This window comes from Grus americana, chromosome 1 (assembly GCF_028858705.1).
Source record: "Grus americana isolate bGruAme1 chromosome 1, bGruAme1.mat, whole genome shotgun sequence".
In the NCBI taxonomy this organism is placed as follows: Eukaryota; Metazoa; Chordata; class Aves; order Gruiformes; family Gruidae; genus Grus; species Grus americana.
In genome coordinates this window covers 134,676,008-134,698,329 of record NC_072852.1, presented here as the reverse complement: position 1 = coordinate 134,698,329, position 22,322 = coordinate 134,676,008, and the positions used below count along the sequence as shown (strand labels likewise).

The 22,322-nt window shown below is 41.4% G+C and overlaps 1 protein-coding gene across 3 annotated transcripts in view; it reads left to right on the top strand.

Annotated features, from left to right (window-relative positions):
* Positions 1 to 22,322, top strand: part of REPS2 (RALBP1 associated Eps domain containing 2) — a 105,708-nt gene that overhangs the window by 60,069 nt on the left and 23,317 nt on the right. For all 3 annotated transcript variants that reach the window (XM_054849720.1, XM_054849710.1, XM_054849729.1), the window contains exons 11-13: positions 611 to 676; positions 5,070 to 5,112; positions 7,663 to 7,799. In XM_054849720.1, coding sequence (XP_054705695.1) covers positions 611 to 676; positions 5,070 to 5,112; positions 7,663 to 7,799 — 246 coding nt within the window. The remainder of the gene's footprint in view (positions 1 to 610; positions 677 to 5,069; positions 5,113 to 7,662; positions 7,800 to 22,322) is intronic.

Below are 22,322 nucleotides of genomic sequence, written 5' to 3'. Positions count from 1 at the left end.
GTGTATTACAGTACATTAAATATACTACAGTGCATTAATAACACCTTAAGAAAGCAATTAATCAAGGATGCGTAGGCATTGGTAGAAGGGGAATAAGCACAAAGATTGGGATTTCCTAAATTTTAAGCCTGTTTCTTCTGGTGCTGTATGATGTTCCCTGGGGCAGGCTGGTGAGGTTTTGGCTACCCACAGCAGCCAGGCTGTCGTGTGCCCTGGCTTCCCAGGTTTGTGATGTGGGAGAGATGAGTCCCAGCTCTGCCAGGTGTTGCTGGCTGCTGCCTCTGTGAGCGCGCTGCGTCTCTGAAACGGAAGTCGTCCTTGGTTTAAGGCACTCGACACCCCACCCCCAGTTCTCAAAATCTGAGATTATTTGGCAACTTGGGCATAGGCCTCTTTGTTCTTGGCTTTTGTGCTCTTAGAAAGTGTTACTTTTTTGAGTGCTTGGGGGTTCTGAGCGTATTTGGCTACTTTCCTTTTCAAGTATGTCTCGTGTTATTAGGTGTTCTAAATAATTCCAGTTTAGATGCTCCTTTCCCAGAGCTGATACCAGGAGATTTTACTTGCACATACTTAAAGTAATTCTCATTGTTTTGTTGGTTTTTTTATTAAGCTCTTAAAGTAAGCACTGCTCTCAAAACGATACCAAAGGAATTTCAGCACTTGACTGTGAAAACAGGTAAGAAGAAAAAAATTTACCTGTTACTTCCATTAGAATTTCGATCAAATATTTTTATATCACAGTAAGCCTAAATTAATGTAATTTGATTTTTTTTAAGAACCTTTTACTCTCATACTATTTTACTACTGAAATTAACTTTTACCTCATAATGACTGCTACTTGCAAAATTAATCTCAATTAGTGCTTCAGGTTGTCAAAAGGTTTTCTTGCTTTCTTTCCCTTGTTAGTGGATGTGCATTCTTGATGTGTGGAAAATGTTTTTAACGTAGCATTTTGTAGGGAGTCTGAACTTTTTCTGTACTACAAACGAGATGCCAGAGCACGAATATTGTACCTCTGGATAAAAGCTCTTCTCAAGTACAGAATAAGTATTCAGTAACTATTCTGAAATGGCCTGTTTCTTTGTAAAAACTGAGCTTTCCTGTTTTCTGTCAAGGATTTTAAGGGTAGGTAGACTTTGGGAAACACAGACCTTGTGGCACTCACAGCACTGGTGCAAGCTTTTGATTTGGGGTGCGTTTCTTTGTTGAAACCACCCCTGATTTTTCTCTCTCCAACTGCGCCATACACTCCTTGTTCCTATCATACTGGAAAATGTTATTTCTGGAACGGCATATGTTGAAGTTGCTTAGCTGCTCCAGAAACTTCCCATGCATTCAGTTCAGTTCATCAGACCACCCCTGCCTTTCTCTTTGTTCATGTCCTTCCTAGAGTGGTAAGAGTCTCTGCAAGCCTTCCCTGGTCCCAGTTAAGCTAAAATCTGGATTTACCTTCTTTTCCTTTTGCATGAATGTTTTTACTCATGAAAATATCCTTGATTAAGAAAACTGACCCCACATGTCTGTCACAGCAGTTTTGTCTTATAGCTTGATTTATTCATGGCTGCTCAGCAGCTGCATGCCTCATTTCCCAACTCTTTTTTTCCTGGCTTCTTCCCAAAGACTTGGCAGCTGCCAGATTTCCTATCTTCAGCTCCTATTCTCAAACAATTGCTGCTTCTCCTTCACACACATGTGCACACACACTCTTACCCTTCCCTCTTAGGGGGAGAGGCGGGTGGTTGAGAGATTTTCAGTTCTGTTCTCCTCCCCCCAGTTTTGCCCAGGAGCGTCCCAGAGAGTTTTATTTTCAGTTCAGCAATTGCATTTTTGGAAAGCTTATGAGAAAAACCTGCTGTCACCTGCACATGTCCTTTGCCACTGACCTCTTTTCCCCACGGCCTTCATCTCGTAGTCAGGGAGGTCTTCCCAATGCTGCCATGCTCCTCCAGCACCGTTGCTGGGTGTGTATACCAAGGAGACGATGGCAGAGTTTCACCCCATGGTCATGACTCCTGTCACTGTAGGGGTTTCACCTTTGCTGTCCTGCAAATTGAGGGTTTGAGCGAGCACATTCTCAGGTTGCATGATGCGGTCGATGTTAGAAGTAAAAATGTTTATCTATGCAGTGGGCTAGATACAGCACAGCAATGAGTGGTTATTTCAGAATTGGTCACCTTCTGAAAGGTCATTGTAATCATTAACCTTCAGGATGAAAAATCACTTGGGATGAAGTGGGAGAATTGTTACATCCTTCTTCCTTTATTCATTTGGGCTGTTTATGTAAATTCAGGAAAGATGATACTGCCGCGCCTCATTATGGGAAAGTTATCTTTGCCATCACAAGGACTAGAAATTTCGATCAGTAAAAACTTTATATGCTCAGCATCTCCTCATATCTGGCCAATTTATTTAGGATCCTAAGTGCAAGATCGTTGTCGGCCTTAGATGTTTAAAGGATTAAGAACCAAATTTGCAAGTGTTTGAACTGTCCATTTCTGCCTAGGCCACCATTGAGAGATGAGTCAGTGGGGGTGATTTAGACTAGTGGGGAATTCTTTGTGTTTTTTTCTTTAGCCATGTGACATACTTGCACCCTTTATGGTACAATTTTCCATTCGATCTTCTGTAAAGCAAGGAGGCATCAGTTGAGTATAAAGTATTAGGCTACAGCCAAAAGTTACTGAATCAGCATCCTTTGGAATGTTAAAATGAAGTTGTCTTGGGAGAGGGTCATGGGAGCAGTTAAAACACCCAAAACGGGAATCTTCACACTCTCCTGTGAATGACAAAATAAGAGTTCATGATCTTATATGACTTTATTTAGTGCAGACCAGACCGTTCAGTTCATCAGTCTCTACTACTCCAGGAATCATACAAACTTTTAAATAATAAATGTAATTAATTTACTCAACAGCTTTCTTTTTTTATCAGTTTCATGTCACTTAGGCTTATGAAATAGCAATAGAAATATGGAAGACTCATGATCTGGATAAATACTTTTGTATGGTCTTGAATGATTACGTTGTGTATATGTATAAACCTGCACGTCATGCACAAAGTACGCACAGCCTGAGCATACCAAAATAACTGCACATTTTATGGAAATCCTGCCACAATTATTTGTATGTCCTAATAGTGAACTACCTGCTTTATAATTTTTTTTTTTATATTATACTACTTCTTTTGAAAGATAAAGCTAAGTCTGTGTATTGTGTATTGTAGCCTTGAATTTCCTGATTTTTCAAAAGCTTAAAAGAAGATCCTTGCCAGTCATGTTCGATCGCTCTCATTTTTTATTAGTAGTTATTCTGGTATTCTCTCTTCCTTGTGTGCTTTCCTGTTTACCTCAACAAGATGTCCTCAGAGAGTTTGAATGTCAGTTTTACCTGCAGGATTTTAGAGGAAAGACTTTCTAAAAGAAGTATGAACAGAATTGCAGTCTCCATAAAAGAAGGAAAATTCGAAGGTTCTTAAACATGGCTTAGTTTGGAAAGGATTTATACTTCCTATTTCTAAGTGCCATATATTTAATAATTGTGCATGTAATTTAATAATCAGCAATTTCAGCATTGAAAAATTGGGTCATATGGCTGTAGGGAAGCAACGTCTGAAGTTGTGTTCTCTGGGAGTTTGACAGAGAGGAGGATTATCACCACTGCATATTTTAATAATAATTCCCTCTCCCTCCTGTAGTTGCTAGGAGGAGTTTGTTGCACAGAAGTCTGGAATGACTGTGAGCCGGTTTGGTGGTGATAATAATCTACTAGGACTTGGTTTATAAGTGGTCGTTTGTGTCACTGCCAGCTGCACTTGGGTTTATTCCATCCAAAGCACCAAACAGCACTGCGTGACCCTAAAGGCGGTTTCTTTTATGAAGAGATAGCGTGTGACTATACATGTGCCATATGCTGCTGCTTGTCTTCTGCGAGCCTAAAGCCTCCTATGCAGGCTCTATGCAGTAGTACAATGCAAGCCATTAAAAAGTCAGTTATTTGCCAGCTGCTAGCACAGGTAGCTGCTGCTCTGCGTTTTGGAGGATCTGTCGTATTCTCAGGTAGTGTGCTGTAGTAGCTGGCAACAAATGTCTGACTTAGTAGCAGGCATATATCTGAAGGAAGCTAGAAACTCTGAGAATTATTCCCCCCCCCCCCAACCTACTTACTTCTCATAAGTGTTGTGCCTTGATTGGCAGAATAATGGGAAAAGTACAAGGATTCGCTTTGTGTGTGCATTGGGATTATTGATGCTGCTGTAATACCTTGAGGATATCTCAGTGGGCTGAATTTGAAAGCAATCACAGAGATAATGTTTTCTCAAAATTATCTGATGTTAGTAAGAAGAGTAACAGAAAAGTCACAAAAAGACTATGTAAACCAAGGAACAGCCTTGAGGAATTATCCAGAGAAAGTAAGTCAGCACTGTTGTTTTCCTATCACATAAAACCTGCATGTGGCAGGATATTTGGAATTCATCCAAATAAAAGAAACCGATTTTTACATTGATAGAAATGTGTTTGATCAACACTTAGCCTTTAAAGCTTTCTACCTTCAAATATTTTTTCTTCCTAATGTCAGGGTAGTCTCAACCTGATGTGCTCATTTTTTTTTTAGTGGGTGGTAAGAAGATGTACGTTTATACTAATTAGTTGAAGTATTTAGGAAGGACATAAACCTTTGTGCTTTGGGAAGCAGGACGACTAAGATATCTGGACTAGGAATAAGATGTTTTCTGTGGAAAGTTTATGCTATTCCTTATGTTGCTTTGTCACAACTACATCCAGGAGTACAGATCAGAGCTGTCAGACCTATTGCTTTTCCTGCATTCTGGTAACCAAATTAAAAGGTGAAGGTCTGACTACATGTGGGCTTTTGAATTCTTGGGACATTTACACGATACAGAAACAAAGGGGAAGAAGAAGAGAAAATACATCCTCATTGCTCATGTGAGATAAGCACACTCTCACATCTGCATTTGCAACACTCACAGTTTTAATGAACGCTGATCCTGCAGCTAAAGGCATTTATTTAAAATATGATGTTTTAGCAGTTTATTTTTCTTTTCTGTTTCAGCTGCTCAGGAATCTAATGCACTTAAAGCAAGACCACGATCCAGGTACTGCTTTCATTTCTCTTTCAGCAGAAGACATAGTTCCTCTGGTGTTTAGACACAAGGCGTGAGAACTGGTGTTGCATTTTTAAATTTTCTTTTTTTTAATTGGGGTTGTGCTGGAAATCCAGCTCAGCTAAAAGGCAGATTTACCAGGAGAGATCTGTCAGCTATAGACCCTACATAAGTACTGCCTAGAGCCCGGCGATCTCTGGTCACAAGGTGCTGGGACTTTTGCCTGTCTGCCCAGCCCCGCTGCCTCCTCGGGGTGGCGGCTGCCTCCAGCCCTGCCCCAGGGACGGCGGGGACCACCCCGTCACGGGGAACATTCTCGGCAGTTTTGTGCTGTTGAAACCTGCACAGTGGTTGCGTATGGAGGGAGACACTGCACGCTCCCCCAGAAACAGCAATAGTAGCTCAGCTCTCAGATGGGGGTGAGTGAATCCTTTCATTAGCGTGCTTGTACTTGACTATGGCTGGTTGGTGTGTGATGGAAGGACTTAGGGACTTTACGCTGTTGTGTGTTAGAAATGACACCTGCTGAATTTTGATGTTTGAAAGAAAAGGGGAACCTGTGCCAGAAAATATTATGTATAAATGGATTACGTGCTGGGTTTGGCTGTTCAACGTTCTGGTATATAGCCATATCATGCATTCACCTTCAACTTTTTTTTGGTGCTGGTTAGAGGGCTTCATTTCGTTTTCTTAGGTAATGAGAGTATAATCAGGACCTCCCTCCTTACAAGCTTGTCAAAGCCTGCTAATAAGAGAGGGTCAGCCATAAGCATGATGAATGAAGATTGAAATCCTCTGTTCTTAGAGCCTACATCCAGGAAGGCTGAACTGCCTTGTGTGCTATTTTTCTGCTGTTAGCCAAAGCTTTTTAGTTTTCACATTCTTTTAAGTTTCCTTGCTGTGTTACTGAATCATAGATTGCAAATATGCAAAAAATGTGTAAAAAGTATTTTATGCAAAAATGCATAAAATAGCAAATGCTTAAACAAGTTTGAAAACAGTCATTTGAATATGACTGCTATGTCACCTCTGACTCTCATCTGACTATATGTCACTACTTCAAATGCAGAAGTTGAGACTAAAGATTTCTGAGCACATCCTTGAGCTCAACCCTTGCGCTGAGCTTGTCCTGCATAGCCTGGAGGGCTCTACAACCTCAAGGGTCTCTGTCTTCAGGTGTGCCTGACCTCCTGAGGCTACAATTCGAGTCTGTTACCTCTCTCAGCTCTGGAGCCTGGCTTTCTAGCCGAAGCTGTGCAGGTTCTTAGCTGCTGACTCTTAAATTACTTTTAGGTGCCAGGTCCACCCTGCTGCAAACAACGATTCACTGTCACAGTGCTCTGTGTTGGCACTGCTGGGGCTGGCATATTTTTGCCTGGTAGCTGCTATCTTGTGTTAGGTTGTACAATTTTAATGCAAGTAAAATATACACCGCGTAATAGGGAAAGTAAAAGTAAAAAACCTTAAGATCCTGATTCAAAGCTTTCCCATTTATTTCAGGGGGTCGGGTTAGGACTTACATGATAGGGCTATGGAATTCAAAACTCTACCAAGATAAAAAATTCAGCATCAACAGAGGCTTTTGTGTCACATGTAAATTTTGAAGCAATTACGACTTTCACTCCTGTATTTATTGAAGTTTCCATCAGAAACATAGGATCAACATTGCCAAACGTCTGTCCTGCTAAAGGTCTGTTTTCTAATAGCCTGTTTGGCAAAAACCCGATCCATTTCCCATTAGTGGGAGTTATTTCTGTTCTGCTCAAATGTGTTTTTGGTCTTGCCTGTCATGCATAATGTGTTACAGTAAGTGTAACATCTCACATTGTCAGTGCTCATTTCAAACAAAGCTCTCAGTCTTGCAGAAAAACTGGTAACTACAACAGCTGAAAAATATTGGACGCTATTCAGCAAAATCAAAATTCTTAGCGAATGCACTGCATTGGAATTAATGGGATGTGGAAGGCCATAGAAGGATGAACTGAGACATGTATTTGGCCAGCTTTGGTCACTTTGGAGCCATTCAGTTTTTCTGGATCTTGTGGAATTAGGTGACTGTTTGCTATGAAAATTTTTTTCTGATAGTTAGAATATTATAAACTACAAAATGTGTACTTGCAAGAGGTAGATTGGAGCTATACCTGTATAAACACTGCTCTCGCAGTTGGGAAAGGCAACAGAAACTCTAAGGGGGGGGTTTATGAGATTTTACTCAGGTTTATTCAAAATAGTTGCTACAATTACCCTGTTGGCAGTTAAAGTTACATGAGAAGACCCTGAAGCTGTAATAGAAAAGGCCTTAAAAATACTAGCTCTGTAAGCATGACCTGTGACCCGCTCCTTTCCCCAGATGTGTAGGTCCCTCTGTTGGCAAATAAATCTGTCTTGTTGTAAGGGGGAACTTTTAGTCAGTAGGGCAAGGGATTTCCACCATGAACTTGAGTTCTGGTCAGTGTATTTTTAGGTACTCTTCACTGTAGTTTAAAACGAATTTCTGAAGTAAGGTATTTCCTGCTTTTCCCTTGCCCTGTTCTTCCTTAGGTCTTATTCTAGCACATCAATAGAAGATGCCATGAAAAAGGGAGAAGAGCCCCCTACTCCACCTCCGAGGCCACAGAAATCACATTCCAGAGCTTCCTCTTTGGATCTGAACAAAATATTTCAACAGAACACACAAGGTAAAGTTTGTTTTCTTTCCTTCTTTTGAGACCATTTAGGTTAGCTGCATACTTGGCAACTTGATCTGTTTGCACAAATGCTTGACAATATGTGCATATGCTCGCCTTTGTAATACACTACAGAACAGAAGTTGTTGCACTTTCTTGCATTACATCACCACCGAGGGGGAAAAATCACTGTTGATATAATTAAGGTGATTATAACATTTTCTGGCATGATAATGGGAAGCTTAACATATGGTAGTCTGTCATCACTGTTTATAACTAGTCTGGCTGTTTAGACAGTTCTCATCAGTAACCACAATATATTTGATTTTTATTACTATTTATTTTTTGTGGTTCAGAAGCAGGAAGAAAACCCTTAATGTTTAAACTGGGAGAGAATGAAATTTCTCGTGTGCAAGAGTTTTTGATGTTGAAGTCTTCCATATGCGTGGGGGCAATCAGAAACCATTCTTTGAGTAAAAAGAAAGGGTAATTTCTTTTGACACGGGTGCATGTTGAGGGGAGAGAAAGAAAATGTAGAATAGTAGCTGGAGTGAACTGAAAGAAAACCGCTCTCCAGCGTGTGTGTTAGTGTGTTTGAACGGTCCTTTTGCCTCGCAGAATGAGCGGAGGAAAGAGGAGCTGTTTGCTGAGGGCAGCAGTCACCCAGCATCGCTGTGCTTCAGCAGCGTCCTTGAACCAAAGCGGAGCTTTATGCGGCGCACACCAACCATCTGATTCAAGGACTAGGTTAAACATGGTCATGTTTATGCTTCAGAAGAAAGCCAAGGTTTGACTGTGTCAAGGAATGTTTTTTAACTGGGCTCTCTGATGTGGTTGTTGGAGTAGAAAGAAGTTTTACTTCTTGCTATAGGGGACTTTTTTTTTTTTGGTGCAAATACCAGACAGAATTCAAGAGTCCTGCTCTGTGTGCTGAACCCTGAAACTCAATAGGAATAAACTTTTTTTTTTTTTCCCTGCCTTACACAGAGACGTAATTCCTGATCTTTGTGGTTCCCGTTCAGGGATCTGTTGCCTCCAGTTTTGATTTCATTATACATCAAAATAAAACCCCAAACAGAGCCAAGTACATATTTTCTAAGACAGCAGATCCTCTCAGAATCCAGATAAAAAAGTATAACTGGAAGGAAATAAAGTTGGATTTAAGTTTCTCTTGGAACACAAATGAAAGGAGAATGTAAATTCTCAAAGAAGTCATTCTGTGAATGAAAAGTAACATCTTGCTTTTGAAATGGATCATTTTGAAAGTCACCATTACTTTTGAAGTAACATACCAATTTATTCTGGGCAATTTAACAAACTGACAGTGTTAGAGTGAGTGCAGGAAAGGATAACTCGTCCTATCAATGCTTTCTGGACTGTTTCCTCACTGGGCAATTAAGTAAGGATAGGCAGTTGATTGCTTGCAAAAAAAGAAAGTGCTTTGGTCACCCTAAAGCTGTTCATCATATTCAGTTCAAATTTACAACTATTTATAGTTGGAACAAAAATTGGCTCTAGGTTGACAAAACCTAAAGTGTAGTGTGTTAACCAAATCGCAGAAATGTGGACAGTCTCCCAGAGGTTCAGCTTCCTCCTGTACCTGCAGGGTGTTGGCTTGTCATTTTTTTGCTGTCTTGAATGTCCTCTGGTGGCAATGCTAAATATTTGTGGTGGTCCTCTTTCTCTAATGGAGCTGTTCTAGTTTGTGTCAAAAACGTAAATACTTGTTGTGAAAGAATAAGGAGGAATTTATAGCCTTGGAGGATTTAAGGAAGAACTTGTTAAACCATTTGTAGCCCACCCCGAAGAAGGATTCCAGTACAAGTAAATCTGCATCATGAGAAGGAGGGGATTAAATCAACCCATCCCAGCGTGCTCAAGTACCATGGTGCATTTACTTTGCTCTGCTTTGAAATAAAATGTCTGCATTAGGACTCATATTTTCAATTCTTCGTTCTATTGTCCTGGTTCTGGCGGCTAAACCACGTCACTATGAAGAAACGTGCACGCTCTTTTCTGTCATTAAGCCCCGAGTAGTTGTTATTCTGCAACATCCTATTGATAATGTGATTTTATACAGCTGCTTTCTTTTCTTCCACTTCTCTTGTTTTGATCACCCCATTTTTTTTTTTCATCCTTTTTTTTCCATCCTTTTCCCTACTGGTCTTGATTCTCAGTAGAAGTTCTAATCTCATCATTTCTGGATACCTTTTTCATTTAGAGACAGTTCTTCCTCAGGGAGTGGTCATTGTTTCAGAGCCAAACTCTTTACCGAGGTGCACTTTGAACTTTCTAAAAAGACAGTTTGTAGGACAGCAGAGGGGCTGAGCACTGTCACCTTAAACCAAAGAGCCTCGCCGAGAAGAAAGTGTGTGCACATGTTTGTGTGAAGTAAATTGCACACAGTTGTATAATGCCAAGCTGTATTCTTATTTCTGCTGACAGTATAAAAAATTAATTTAGAATAGTTTCCATCTGCCACCAGAAGATACAGTTACACGTTTACAATATAGATGACATGGTAGCAATGTGCTATTTGGGTTTCTTGGCTATGGGGGTAATACAGCCTGGCATAAATATTGAACCTGATGTGTTTCTTGTTTACAACAAGGTAGTTGATTGCTTTCTGTCCTGACGTACTCTCGACTGAATTTTTGCTTTACGTTTTCTCCCTGTCTTCCTTCCTTCCTAGGTTTTCAAAAATAATCTCATTGGTGTAGCTGAGCCACAAAAATCAGCTGGAATGACCATCCCTTCTAGCACCACTGTATTGCCTAGTGTCAGTACACAAAATCAGACTCTAAAATCAGCTGTTTTAATCGCTTTCAGAGTATATCCTATTTGATTACAGTAATCTCATTCTGGCACATTAGGTTTTGTCCTACTAGTTCTTACTCAGAAATAATCGCGATTTTGTGAGTTTTGTGGGTAATCTGCTCCCATACCTGAAAAGGAGTTCTCAGTAGTATTGAGTTTTATCTTCAGTTCCTCATTGGTCATGTTGATCTATAGGTATTGCTTCTTTAATTGTAAAGCCATCAGTGTTTTGAAGTATTTTTTTTTGTTCGTTTTTAAAGTGCAGAAAAAAAAAATATCTTCAGGTAAATTCAGCCAAAGATTGTGGCACATCCTTATTGTGAGCACTGGTTGGTTGGGGGGGTGTTCTTGTTTGTTTTTCATTTACTGCTGCTCTATTATGTTTGCTACTCATCTTATGATGCCCCTCTCCTGGCAAGTACACACAGACAGCATTTATCCGTGTTGGTTAGGATGTCCAGCATGGAAGCTGTGCTTTAAAATTGTTGAATTGGGACATAACTGCACTTGAAGGAGGTGCTTTCATTCATATTCCATAGCTGCACTCTGGGACGCTCTAACTAGTGTTACCCAGGAAAAACATAGAAAACCAAGAGAACTTGCTGCAAGGCCCCACCTTCTTCAAATCTACCATAATTATTGAACTGGTCTAGACAGACATTTTAATAGTATGCACAAGAGGATTATTGCTCTATATCTGTGTGTGTGTGTACATGTGGATGTATTAAAAAACCCCAACAAACCACCACCACATTTTATTTCTGTTCAAGGCCATGATTTGAGATGACACTCTAGTTTTGGAGGACACTGTAGATGTGACAAGCTATAGGGATGTATTTTATCATGTACTGACCTATTTTTCTTAGTTGTGACCCTAAGAATACGGTGTGATTGAAACAACATTTGTGGTAGAATGGCCTTATTTAATGTTATGCAAACCTCAGGAAGTTCAACTTTGGGGTTATTTAATAGTGGCATCAGTGAAGCATCATGCCTATTGCCAGAACCATTTTTCTTCTCCTAAAACTGTCATGGATGTCCCTGGCTTTGCTTAGCTTTGAAGGATGTGTGTTTTCTCAAGCCTTGCACAAATAAGTTGCTGCAGTGAAAGTTTCATTGCCTTGATGCAGAGTATTTTCAAAACCCACTAATCCCTGAAGAGTTTTTCTCACAATATCAGTGTACAGGGCTGCTAGTGAGTTTAACTAGAGGAAAATCATTGCATACCAGGTCATCCTGTGAGTCCATATGTGAATTTCTGTTAAGAGATGTTGAGAGACAGAAATATCTTCTTTTTTTTTTAATAATCATACAGTCTTTGCATTCACATCTGAGAAAAATTTAGTACTGCTAGATTCTCAATGTATTTCTTTTCGTTGAATGTATAATCTTTGGCATTTGGCCTATGTACATACGAAGAAAATACTTGGCTGGGGTTTATGCATTCCTGGAAAGACAACAGCAGGTTTTAAGTACAAACAAAAATGTCAGTTTAAATGCATACATGACCTGGTTTATGTCTTCATTTCTTCTCTAGCCCACAGTCTACTCAGATATAAGCCAAGAGCTCCCAGAGTAAGACCTGGGAACCTGTGGCCCGCAAAGCTTTCCTGCTTTGTTCACAAAGGTCGTTTGCAGAATTAGCTGCTCTCTTCTGTCCGTTCCACGATCTGGACGAGGGAGCAGGTATTGAGGAGGCCAAAATTGTCACAGTTCGGAGCCTGGCAGTCCTGCAGCAAGGCCCCCAGCCATCGTTAGCCTTGACGGCAGCAGTAAGCAAGGGTCCACCTTGGGATAACTCTGGGACTGGGTCTCAGCTTAAGTATTACAATCCAAAAATGCATCTGTTGTCTTCTGGTGTTTTGCTCAGTTAGGTTTTCTGCCCATGACCACCAATTTACTTTTGGGCAATTATAGGCAGTGGCAGCAGTCTGGGTCTTGCTAGACTGATACATGTGCCTCTGAAATATATTTTATTTCCCATTTAGTTTCATTTCTGAATTACATAACTTCTTCTAATTAACAGCTCTGTAGAACAAAGGATACTTGTTTGGAAAAGAGAATTTGCTTTGATGAAACAACATAATTGTCATAAACAGTGTAGTTTCATGTTGTTATGAAAGGAAGATTGAATATCTGTGTAATTCATCAAAACAGCCATATAACTATTTACAAATGAATTTTCGACTGAAGGTTTGCAGTGCTCATTTGCTTTTGAAGCTTGCCTCCTGCTGTGGCTGTCCCTGCAGTGAAGAACGCATGGAATGCAGGCACCGCTTCTGTCGTGGGCTTGCAAGAGAACGCTCCCTGGAACCTGCCTTTGCTCTTTCGGGGGTGCTGGTTTCAGCCAGCAACCTGGGACTAGTTGGGTTTGGATTTTTTTCTCTTTTAAAATGTGAGGTGTTAAGTACCACACTTGGTACGGGGGAAGCACACTAGCATTTTATTGTTAAGTGCAGCGTTTTCTGTTACAGATGCTGTTTTCCTTACAGTCAGATTTGTAACCTCTACTTAGCTCTGCTGGGCGAGTGGTTGCTGCCAAACAAGAAAACATCCCCTCTGCTCTCCATGTAGTGTTCATAGAAAAGGAACAAGGGAACAGATTTATTGGTGTGCATCAGCATTCCCTTAAGTCATATAAATGTGTCCCCACATCACTTGTGTATTCCTTCATATATGCGTTTCCCACACAGTTTGAAGTGGTACTTCTATCATAAGACTCAGTCAGTACAAACTTCTTTTCTGTACCCTTTCATTTTTGTTAGTGCTTAGAGGAAGACTGGTGTTCAGCATCACATTTTATCTTCTTTCTTATACCTTTGAAAAGGAAGGGTCTTCGTTACTTCCTTCATCAAACCTTCATGACTTCATTCAATTAGCACAACCTTTCCTCGAATGTACAGGCTTGGTGGATTTTATTTGCCAAATGTGGAGATTTCTGAATAGTAAGTGTGTGTTGAGATGTCTTTGGTGTTTCATATTTGCCCAACCACAGCCAGTTATGTATTTCTGAATGTTTTCACTCCATGCGTCAAATAAAACAGTTCTGTGATTGTGTAAGAAAGAGGATTTTGAGAATTAAAATAATAGTTGCTCCATTGTCATACACATTTTGATACAAACAGGTCCAAATAGTTACCCTCATGCTCTTTTCAGCTATTTTCAGGAATCTTGTTTTCAGCTGCATCATATTTTTAGCGTAGTGAGCAAATGCGAGTGACTCTCTTTTGGGCACATGGAACCGAGTACTGAAAAACCTGCCAGACTTAACCTGGATAAGTATGATTACTGCATTATCTTTTGTATTCTTTATGCTTAATTGTATTTGCTTGGAAATATCTGTATCTATTGAGGTTAGCTGTCTGCAAGCCTTAGTTACTAAAGGCACTTTTAAGGGGTTACGCAGGGAGTTATGTTGTTTGTGGTACTGTAAATATGGATTTCTCAACTAACTTTTTCATTCAAAGCTGAAGTGACAAGGGGAACCTAGAATAGTAATGTCCTTTTTTATGCTAGATTTAGATCACAGTGAAATTAATTAATTTTCAGGACCTCTTCCTCTCATTGCTCTTGTCTTGGCCTTGATTTAGTAAAATCCAGCTACTTTCTTGAGTGATAGGGCTGGATTTTACTCATGTTGTAGTACTACACTGTCTTGCATGTTACCGTGTTATGTTTATTAATCAGACCAAAACATTAAATTAGGAAGATGACAATTCTGAAGGACCTTTTTTGCTAGAATAGTGATAATGGCAAATACCATCAGCAAAATACGCTATTTCGCTGAATATCGTTTGTACAAGAGCTCTAATGTTGCCAGCTTTGAGTTGAGAGTGCAGAGTCAATTTAACATCTTTGGTTGTGAGGGTTATAACAACAATTACAATTTAAATTTAAAAAGTCTTTTACACATAAACCAAAGAAGACACAAAATTGAGCTGCTGTTCATATAATTCTCCGGCACTGTATCACTGCAATGAAAATACTGTGAAATGCTTTCTTAATGTGAATGTTGCAAAAACTTTTTTTTTTTAAACAAAATATGTTATTTTCTTTTGGAACTCAGCTCCTGATCTGTTGCTGGAGCTGCTGTTTCCTTCTAGTCCTGTTTCCCTTCAGAATATGTGTGATCACTGAAATGAACTTATTCTGAATAAAATATGAATGTTGTCCCTTTGATTTGAATGGAGGAGTTTTATGCCTCTCAGCCTTTTAGAATTTTTTGTGAAGGATTTATGTGTTTACAGCTATGTAACTTATTTCTTTGCCCACCTGGACAAGGATATAATTAAGGTTGAATGGCTGAAGAAAATAGTGAGGACATAAAAGGATGAATGGTTGTTACGTGACAGGAATGTGATGGGGTAACTTATTTCTGCTTTTTTAGATTTTTACATTTTTATGTCTGTCTCTAAAGACTTGAGTCCAGACAGTACTTGTGTGCAAACTGAGGTAGATCTTACCAGCCTTTCAAGTGTAACTGTTTCTTGACAATTTGTGTAAATGGAACTTTTTAAAAATTATTTTTTTCTCCAATTTTTCTAATCTTGTATTTCTAGAATTGAGGAATGGTTTACAGTCTGGTAACAGTAGGTTACTCTATTTCATGAAAAAACATTGGTCCATCATAGAACAGCTTACAGTCCAGGTTAAAGAAGCGAGGATCTTCTGTTTCTCATGTGAAACGGGGGACAAGGAGGGGTCTCCTTGTGAGGGAGACCTTGGAGATGTAGATGTCCTCAAGAAGAAAAATCTGAGCTGCAGGTGGGACTGGAGGGGTGGTGGGTGTTAACCCATTGCTCTTCCCAGCTCCCGTGTGCCTGCTCCGAGTTGATCTGTGTTGAAAATGATCACAGGCGGCAAGTGCCAGAGTCTCCAGCACTCCCATGGGAATTCCCCGGGGTGAGAAGCTCCAGCGAGATGGATCTGTGGGAGGTAGGTGGAGGGACTGTGCCTCCCTGTGGGTGGAGAATGAAGTTAAACGTGAGGCGAGAGGGAACAAAATCATGAATAGTTTGGAGGAAGGAGGGAGAAACAGTCCCCAGATAGAAACACACAGCAAAGGAAGGGGGACAGAACACAGTAACTAGAAAATGAAATGGGTTAGGGACAATGAGGGACAGGAATTTAAAATTCAGATGTCGTGGATATATGACACAATACAGAAAACAGGTGCTTAAAACCCCCCACTGTTTCACAGTGAAAACATACTAAATTGCATAGATAGGGCATTAAAAATGACATCGTAAACCCCCACCTTTAACGGTGTCTTGCTTATTTGATTTGAAAGTGACCCATCAAGTACGTAAGCACACCAATGTCCTAAATGAAGTCACGTACCTGCTAATTCATAGTGCAGAAGCATTAATGTTCCATGGCTGGCTGTATCACTTCCTCATCACTTGCTTTCCATGCAATCAAGGTACGAATGGTGTTCTGCATGACTAGCACATGAAGCATACCTCTAACAAGAGTGTGCCTCTGACAGTAGCTGTGTGTGTCATTTGCTGTGACACATGGAGCTTTGCTGCTGAGCAGGTTCCCAAAACTGTGAGAAGAGAGGTTTTATTACTCCACCTGCATACCCTGTCTCCAGTTTTGGCATTGGCAATGCTTTCTAAAGTCTTTCTACAAACCTGATAACAAAATTCCTATCAGGAATCTAAAAATCTTTTTTTTTTGCTTTGCTGTTACCTGCTGAAGAGACATTAGTAAGAATTATTGAAACAGGTCCTTGGATAAATGGCTATTTCACAACGACTCTACTAGAATCCTTCATTAAATTTACATTCCTGGAAATTATTTTTCTTGTTGCAACTTTCTACAGACGTTATTGAGACTTAATAAATCTGATCTCTTGAAAAAACAGTTATTTCACAATCCACCTTATTAATGCTGTTATCAGGAATGTAAATAAATGAAGGGGTGCAGAGGACGATATCAGCGTTATGCGATAGCCAAGTACCAATTTCAGTGAACAAGAAAGGAAGTTTTGTAAGACGGAGATAAACAGAAGCCAGCTTAGGCACAGAACTTTTCGGCAGCCTGCCTTTGGCAGCAGAAGTGGGAACAGTATCACAAAAAACTCTCTGAAACAGCCTCAGAGTGGAAGGGTGAAAATGTCAGCTTCCCAAACTGCCTCAGGAACTGAAGCCTGCAGTAGCTTGGGGAACTGAAGAATAATTCATTCTGTTGGCTTATCTTTTTTGAACTGTTTTTAGTGTTGCAGATCTTTTACTTCCTGATGAAATTAATTGGTTGGTCTTGTGTTAAACCTGACCTGGGAGCTAAGCTCTCTGAAGCAGTGTCAACTGATGTAAATCTGCCATGCAACCAGCCTTCATCCAGCAATGGGGGTGATCCTGTGGGCTGGCCCGTAGCATCCACTTGAGAAATACCAAACACATCAGCCAGACTCTACCGAGGAACCCTATCAGGGTTTTCTCCAATTTAAGTCCCTGAATGGTCCCCACTCAATTGCAGAAGCGGGGGGGAAAGCAGAACAGAAGCATGAACTTGCATTTAGGCCATCTAGATCCAGGGCAGCCTGGATTTAGGTTGGGCTTGGTTAGGACTGTACCCTCTGTGTGATCTGAAAAACACAGAAAAACACTCCCTTTGGGAACGGTGACTGAAATAAGAGGAGTGGCCAGACTCTGGGTGACCTTTTTTTTGGTCATGGGATGAAAGGTGTGTAGGGTTTTGACATGAGATGAGGTCAGTCTCCTTTGATAGGCAATTTCTAGTTTCACTTTGGCAAGAAAGGTACAAAATGGCCCTTGATCCAGGAAAACCACCCTTCTCTCAGTGCTTATGTACGTACTCAATTCAGATGAGGCAAAGGAGTACTTTTTTTTCACCCAAAGCTTTAACTTGTCTGAGGTGATACCCAGGTGTGGTGGGTTGACCCTGGCTGGAGACCAGGTGCCCACCAGAGCCGCTCTATCACTCCCCTCATTCACTAGACAGGGGAGAAAAGGTATAACAAAACACTTGTGGGTCGAGATAAGGACAGGGAGAGATCACTCACTAATTGTCACGAGCAAAACAGACCAAACTTAGAGAGGGAATTCATCTAATTTATTACTAGGCAAAACAGAGTAGAGGAATGAGAATAAAATCAACTCTTAAAACACCTCCCCCCACCCCTCCCATCTTCCCAGGCTCAACTTCACTCCCGGCTTCAACCTTCCCCCCCTCAGCAGCACAGGGGGACGGGGAATGGGGTTTACGGTCAGTTCATCACATGTTGTTTCTGCCGCTTCTTCATCCTCAGGGGGAGGACTCCTCTCATCGTTCCCCTGCTCCAGCATGGAGTCCCCCTCACGGGGTGCAGACCTTCAGGAGCAAACTGCTCCAGCGTGGGGTCCCCCACGGGGTCACAAGTCCTGCCAGCAAACCTGCCCTGGCGTGGGCTCCCCTCTTCACGGGTCCACCGGTCCGGCCCGGACTTGCTCCAGCGTGAGCTTCCCACGGGCCGCAGCCTCCTTCAGGTGCCTCCACCTGCTCCAGCGTGGGGCCCTCCACAGGCTGCAGGTGGAATCTCTACACCCCCTCATCCTTCCTCCATGGGCTGCAGGGGGACAGCCTGCTTCACCGTGGTCTTCACCACGGGCTGCAGGGGGATCTCTGCTCCGGCGCCTGGAGCACCTCCTGCCCCTCCATCTGCACTGACCTGGGTGTCTGCAGAGTTTCTTACATCTTCTCACTGCTCTCTCCAGCTGCAAAAGCTCTCTCTAATTGTTTTTCTTCTTCTTAAATATGTTATCCCAGAGGCGCTGATTGGCTTGGCCTTGGCCAGCGGCGGGCCCATCTTGGAGCTGGCTGGCATTGGCTCTATCAGACACAGGGGGAGCTTCTAGCAGCTTCTCACAGAAGCCACCCCTGTAGCCCCCCCGCTACCAAAACCTTGCCACGCAAACCCAACACACCAGGGTAAGGTGATAGACAAATAAAACCAAGAAGGAAGACAGCTGCAAAGAATGGAAATGAAATAAATACCTGACATGGAAATGTTTCAGGAAGTCTAGTTTTATATGCTGCTGTTCCAGTATTAATTAATTTTTAAAACCAGCATGCATCCAGCAGCTCAGTGTATTATGGTAGTTTTCTTCAACACTACGAACCAAGAGGACAAGTTACTGACATTGGGTAGGAGAGGTGCAGCACATTGTTCTAATAGGTTACTCTAAAGGATCCCAAGGGCCCAAATTTGTTCCACCCAAAGTGTGACATCCTCCCTTGCTGCTGTGCCTGGTGAGCTATTGACCTACTTTCCGTAGGTTTGACAGGACTATGATAATTTTATGTCTTTTCTTTGGTCTCCTCTTCCTAGATCAAATAAGTCAAGTAAAGGAGCTACTTGGATGTTCGCTGTGATCGATCTTTTTCACTACCGTGGGTAATGAAAGTGCTGAGTATTTGTGTTGTCTGCTAGGGAGGCTGGCGGCAGAGTTGTGTTATGGCAAGATAGGATGGCACAGCCTGTTCTCAGAGTGTAGAATTTCATCCTGGTGTTTGTTTTAAAATATTAATCTAGCTTCAGATTGGAAAACGTGGGGTTTTTATCTAGTGTGGTGTCCTGTTAGTGCTATCAGACCTTTGTGATTGCCAAAATAGGGCAGAAAAATGGTCCTGGAAGCTTTCCATGCTGATAATGCGCCTTAAAGTGTAAACATGCTAAGTAAAGAACCATGATTTTTGAACCGAAAGCCTTATCGCTATCTTTGTGGGAGTAACTAGTGCGTGAAAATGCTATCATTTACAGGAATACATGTGATATGGATACTGGATATACTTAAATCTATTTTACTGGTACCTGTATGGCCTTTCCACAGTGCTATCTCTGAGATTTGCTTTATGTTGCTCACCCTGGTGTGAATGCCACCACGCTGCTCAGTAACGAGGTGACCTGTGCGAGGCCCCTCACCGGCTGATAGACATAAAATCCTTCAAGTTTCTGTTAATACTGTCCTCTTTCAGGGTAATGACACTAGAGAAGGCTGAGGCATGCAGCATCTGTCATTATTTTTTTTTTTCATTGCCTTGCAGGGAATAAAAAGTGAGGGTTTTTTCTAAGTTGTTGTGAGTCCTCAAAAGTCAACTAACTTTCGTCTAGCAATTGTACTCACATAAGCATGATTTCCTTCTAACAACAGGCCAAAGATGTTCTGCAACAGCAGGAATTTTATTAATATTTCATGAGTAGCTTAAGTTAGAATTTGCAGGATTAAAAAGAGGAAACTGGGTCAAATGCACACGGTGTAAGCATCTAACTACTTTAGTGCTAAATTCATATATGTTGCATTTTGAAAGCTGAAGAAGCAGGTTTGGGGGTTAGTTGTTTTTTTTTTTTTTAAATTTGACCATCTTATGGAAAAATTACTTTTCCCTTTGGAATTTTGTGGACCATATCCCAGGAGACTTGTGGGGTTTTACAGTGTGCGCAACCACTTCAGGAGATGCTTTTCCAGCAAGACCTGCATCTTTCCGCATAAAGACTACACTGCTGCTCTCCTAGGTATATCGCTGGGTTGCAGAATTGGCGAGCGAGGACACTAAGCGCTGTCCCCTCTAGAGCTGAAGTTGAGGCGAGTTGTCAATGGATGCAGCTCTGGCAGAAAAGCTTTTGAGGGCCTGCTGGAGCATAAGCCAGAACATACAAAAATGATGAACCCTGGAGGGGACTACGTACGTTCAGAACAGCCGAGGGAGCTGCTGGGGCCAGTGCCTGCTTGCACCCATGGGATGCTCTCATGGCACCAGCGCACTTCATAGCTTCGTGTTTGGGGTGCCTGGGGCTCCTTAGGAAGTGTGCGTGATTTGAGCTCCCCCATGACATCAGAGCTGTTTGGAGAGCAGAGGTGATACCCTCGCGGTGATAACCGTGGGTGGTGGTGGGAGGGTAAGGTGCGTGCAGGTGTTTTCCATGGAGCATTGCAACAGAGCTCCCACAAGGTTTCCTGAACATAAACATACCGCGTTGAGCGTACGTACTTGTCTGCCATTACAGCGTGCAGCTGATGGACCTGCAGAGTGCTGGTGTTTTGAGTTAGATGGCGTTTCCAAATATTGTTGTTAGCTGTAATTGCCAAAGCCACTGCCAGTGCTCAGATAAATGAAGTAATAATCTGAAGTTCAGATTAAAGGAAAGGAAGGTTTCTTACGCCACTGTTCCTTTCTAAAGATTAGTTGCACAGAGGAGATGGAGAATGTAGTGATGACATCATGCTGGTATTGCAGTGGCCTTATAAACAGAATTAATTAAACGCAAGAGAAAGGATCCTAATGACCATGTTTTTTCACATCTCTCTCACACTTGCAAGGGTGTTAGTGGCTCCCTTGTTTAACCTAAGTTGGGTTTTAATTGTTCTGCCTCTCTCCTTGGCACTGTGTGCAGTGATACTAGGCTTCATTTTGATTCATGAGATCATGATACAGAAGATGTAAAAAACCCCCATGTATTATAAGCCTCTTTGGAGCTGTATATGGTCAGTATGACTGTTCTCAATGTTTTCATCCACACATTTTTGCTCTCATGTCACTGTTTTCCTTAATGGTTAATATCTTTTGGTTTTGTATTTTCAACCATGTAGACATTTTTAGACATGGTGTATAAAATATGTAAATGGCTAAGGTGTAACAAGGCTCATAAAGGTCTTTGTGGCTTTTTAAAATATGCATGGAAATAAAAAGTGTATAAATGTAATTGCTTGCTTAGCATTATTGTGGTGAGAGGTGTTTCTAAGTTTAATATTGTTTTGGGGTTTGGTTTTGGGGGGGGGGGCGTTGTTTGGGTTTGTTTTTTTTTTTTTTGCTATACAAATAACCACCAGTGCAAGATGGACTGTCTGATAACGTTGCCAGTGCAAGCGCTGAGCGCTCGGTGTGACAGAAGCTTGGGGAGAGTAACCCACCTAAGGACTCCCACCAGTCCTGGTTGGTTTCTCTGTGCTGGCCTAGTCCTTTGGAAGCCGTCAGCTGTCCTGTAGTTTTCTCCCATGATGGGTTTTAGGTATTTTAAGGAAACCGAGGAATACAGTGGCTGGACCTACGTGATTGCTACCCTCCCCTTGTGCCAACTCAAACTAAAAGCTGACATTGGATTATGTTAAAGGAGCCTGAACTGACCATTAAGGTTTCTCTTCCTCCCCTTATTTTTCCTCCTCCTTCCGAAATACCACCAGTGAGTAATAACATGCAAATACAAAACAGAATCATAGAATCATAGAATCGTAGAATGGTTTGGGTTGGAAGGGACCTTAAAGATCATCTAGTTCCAACCCCCATGCTGTGGGCAGGGACACCCTCCACTAGACCACGTTGCCCAAAGCCTCATCCAACCTGGCCTTGAACACTTCCAGGGATGGGGCATCCACAGCCTCTCTGGGCAACCTGTTCCAGTGCCTCACCACCCTCACAGTGAAGAATTTCTTTCTAACTTCTAATCTAAATCGACCCTCCTTCAGCTTAAACCCATAAAGATTTAAAGATTTAAGATTTAAAATAAAGCCAAAGAAACAAATTTCTTTTTGGTTCATTTAGGCTTTTGTCCTATTAATTCCATGGCAGATGTTTTCTTTTTAAGGCTGCACTCCATCATATAGTGTGTTTTATCTGGAGTCAATGCTAATGTCTACACTGGATGCTAAAGCATCACTTTTAGAAAAGGCAGTAATGTTAATGACAAAGAGCAAAGTCCCAAGGACAAGTAGACCC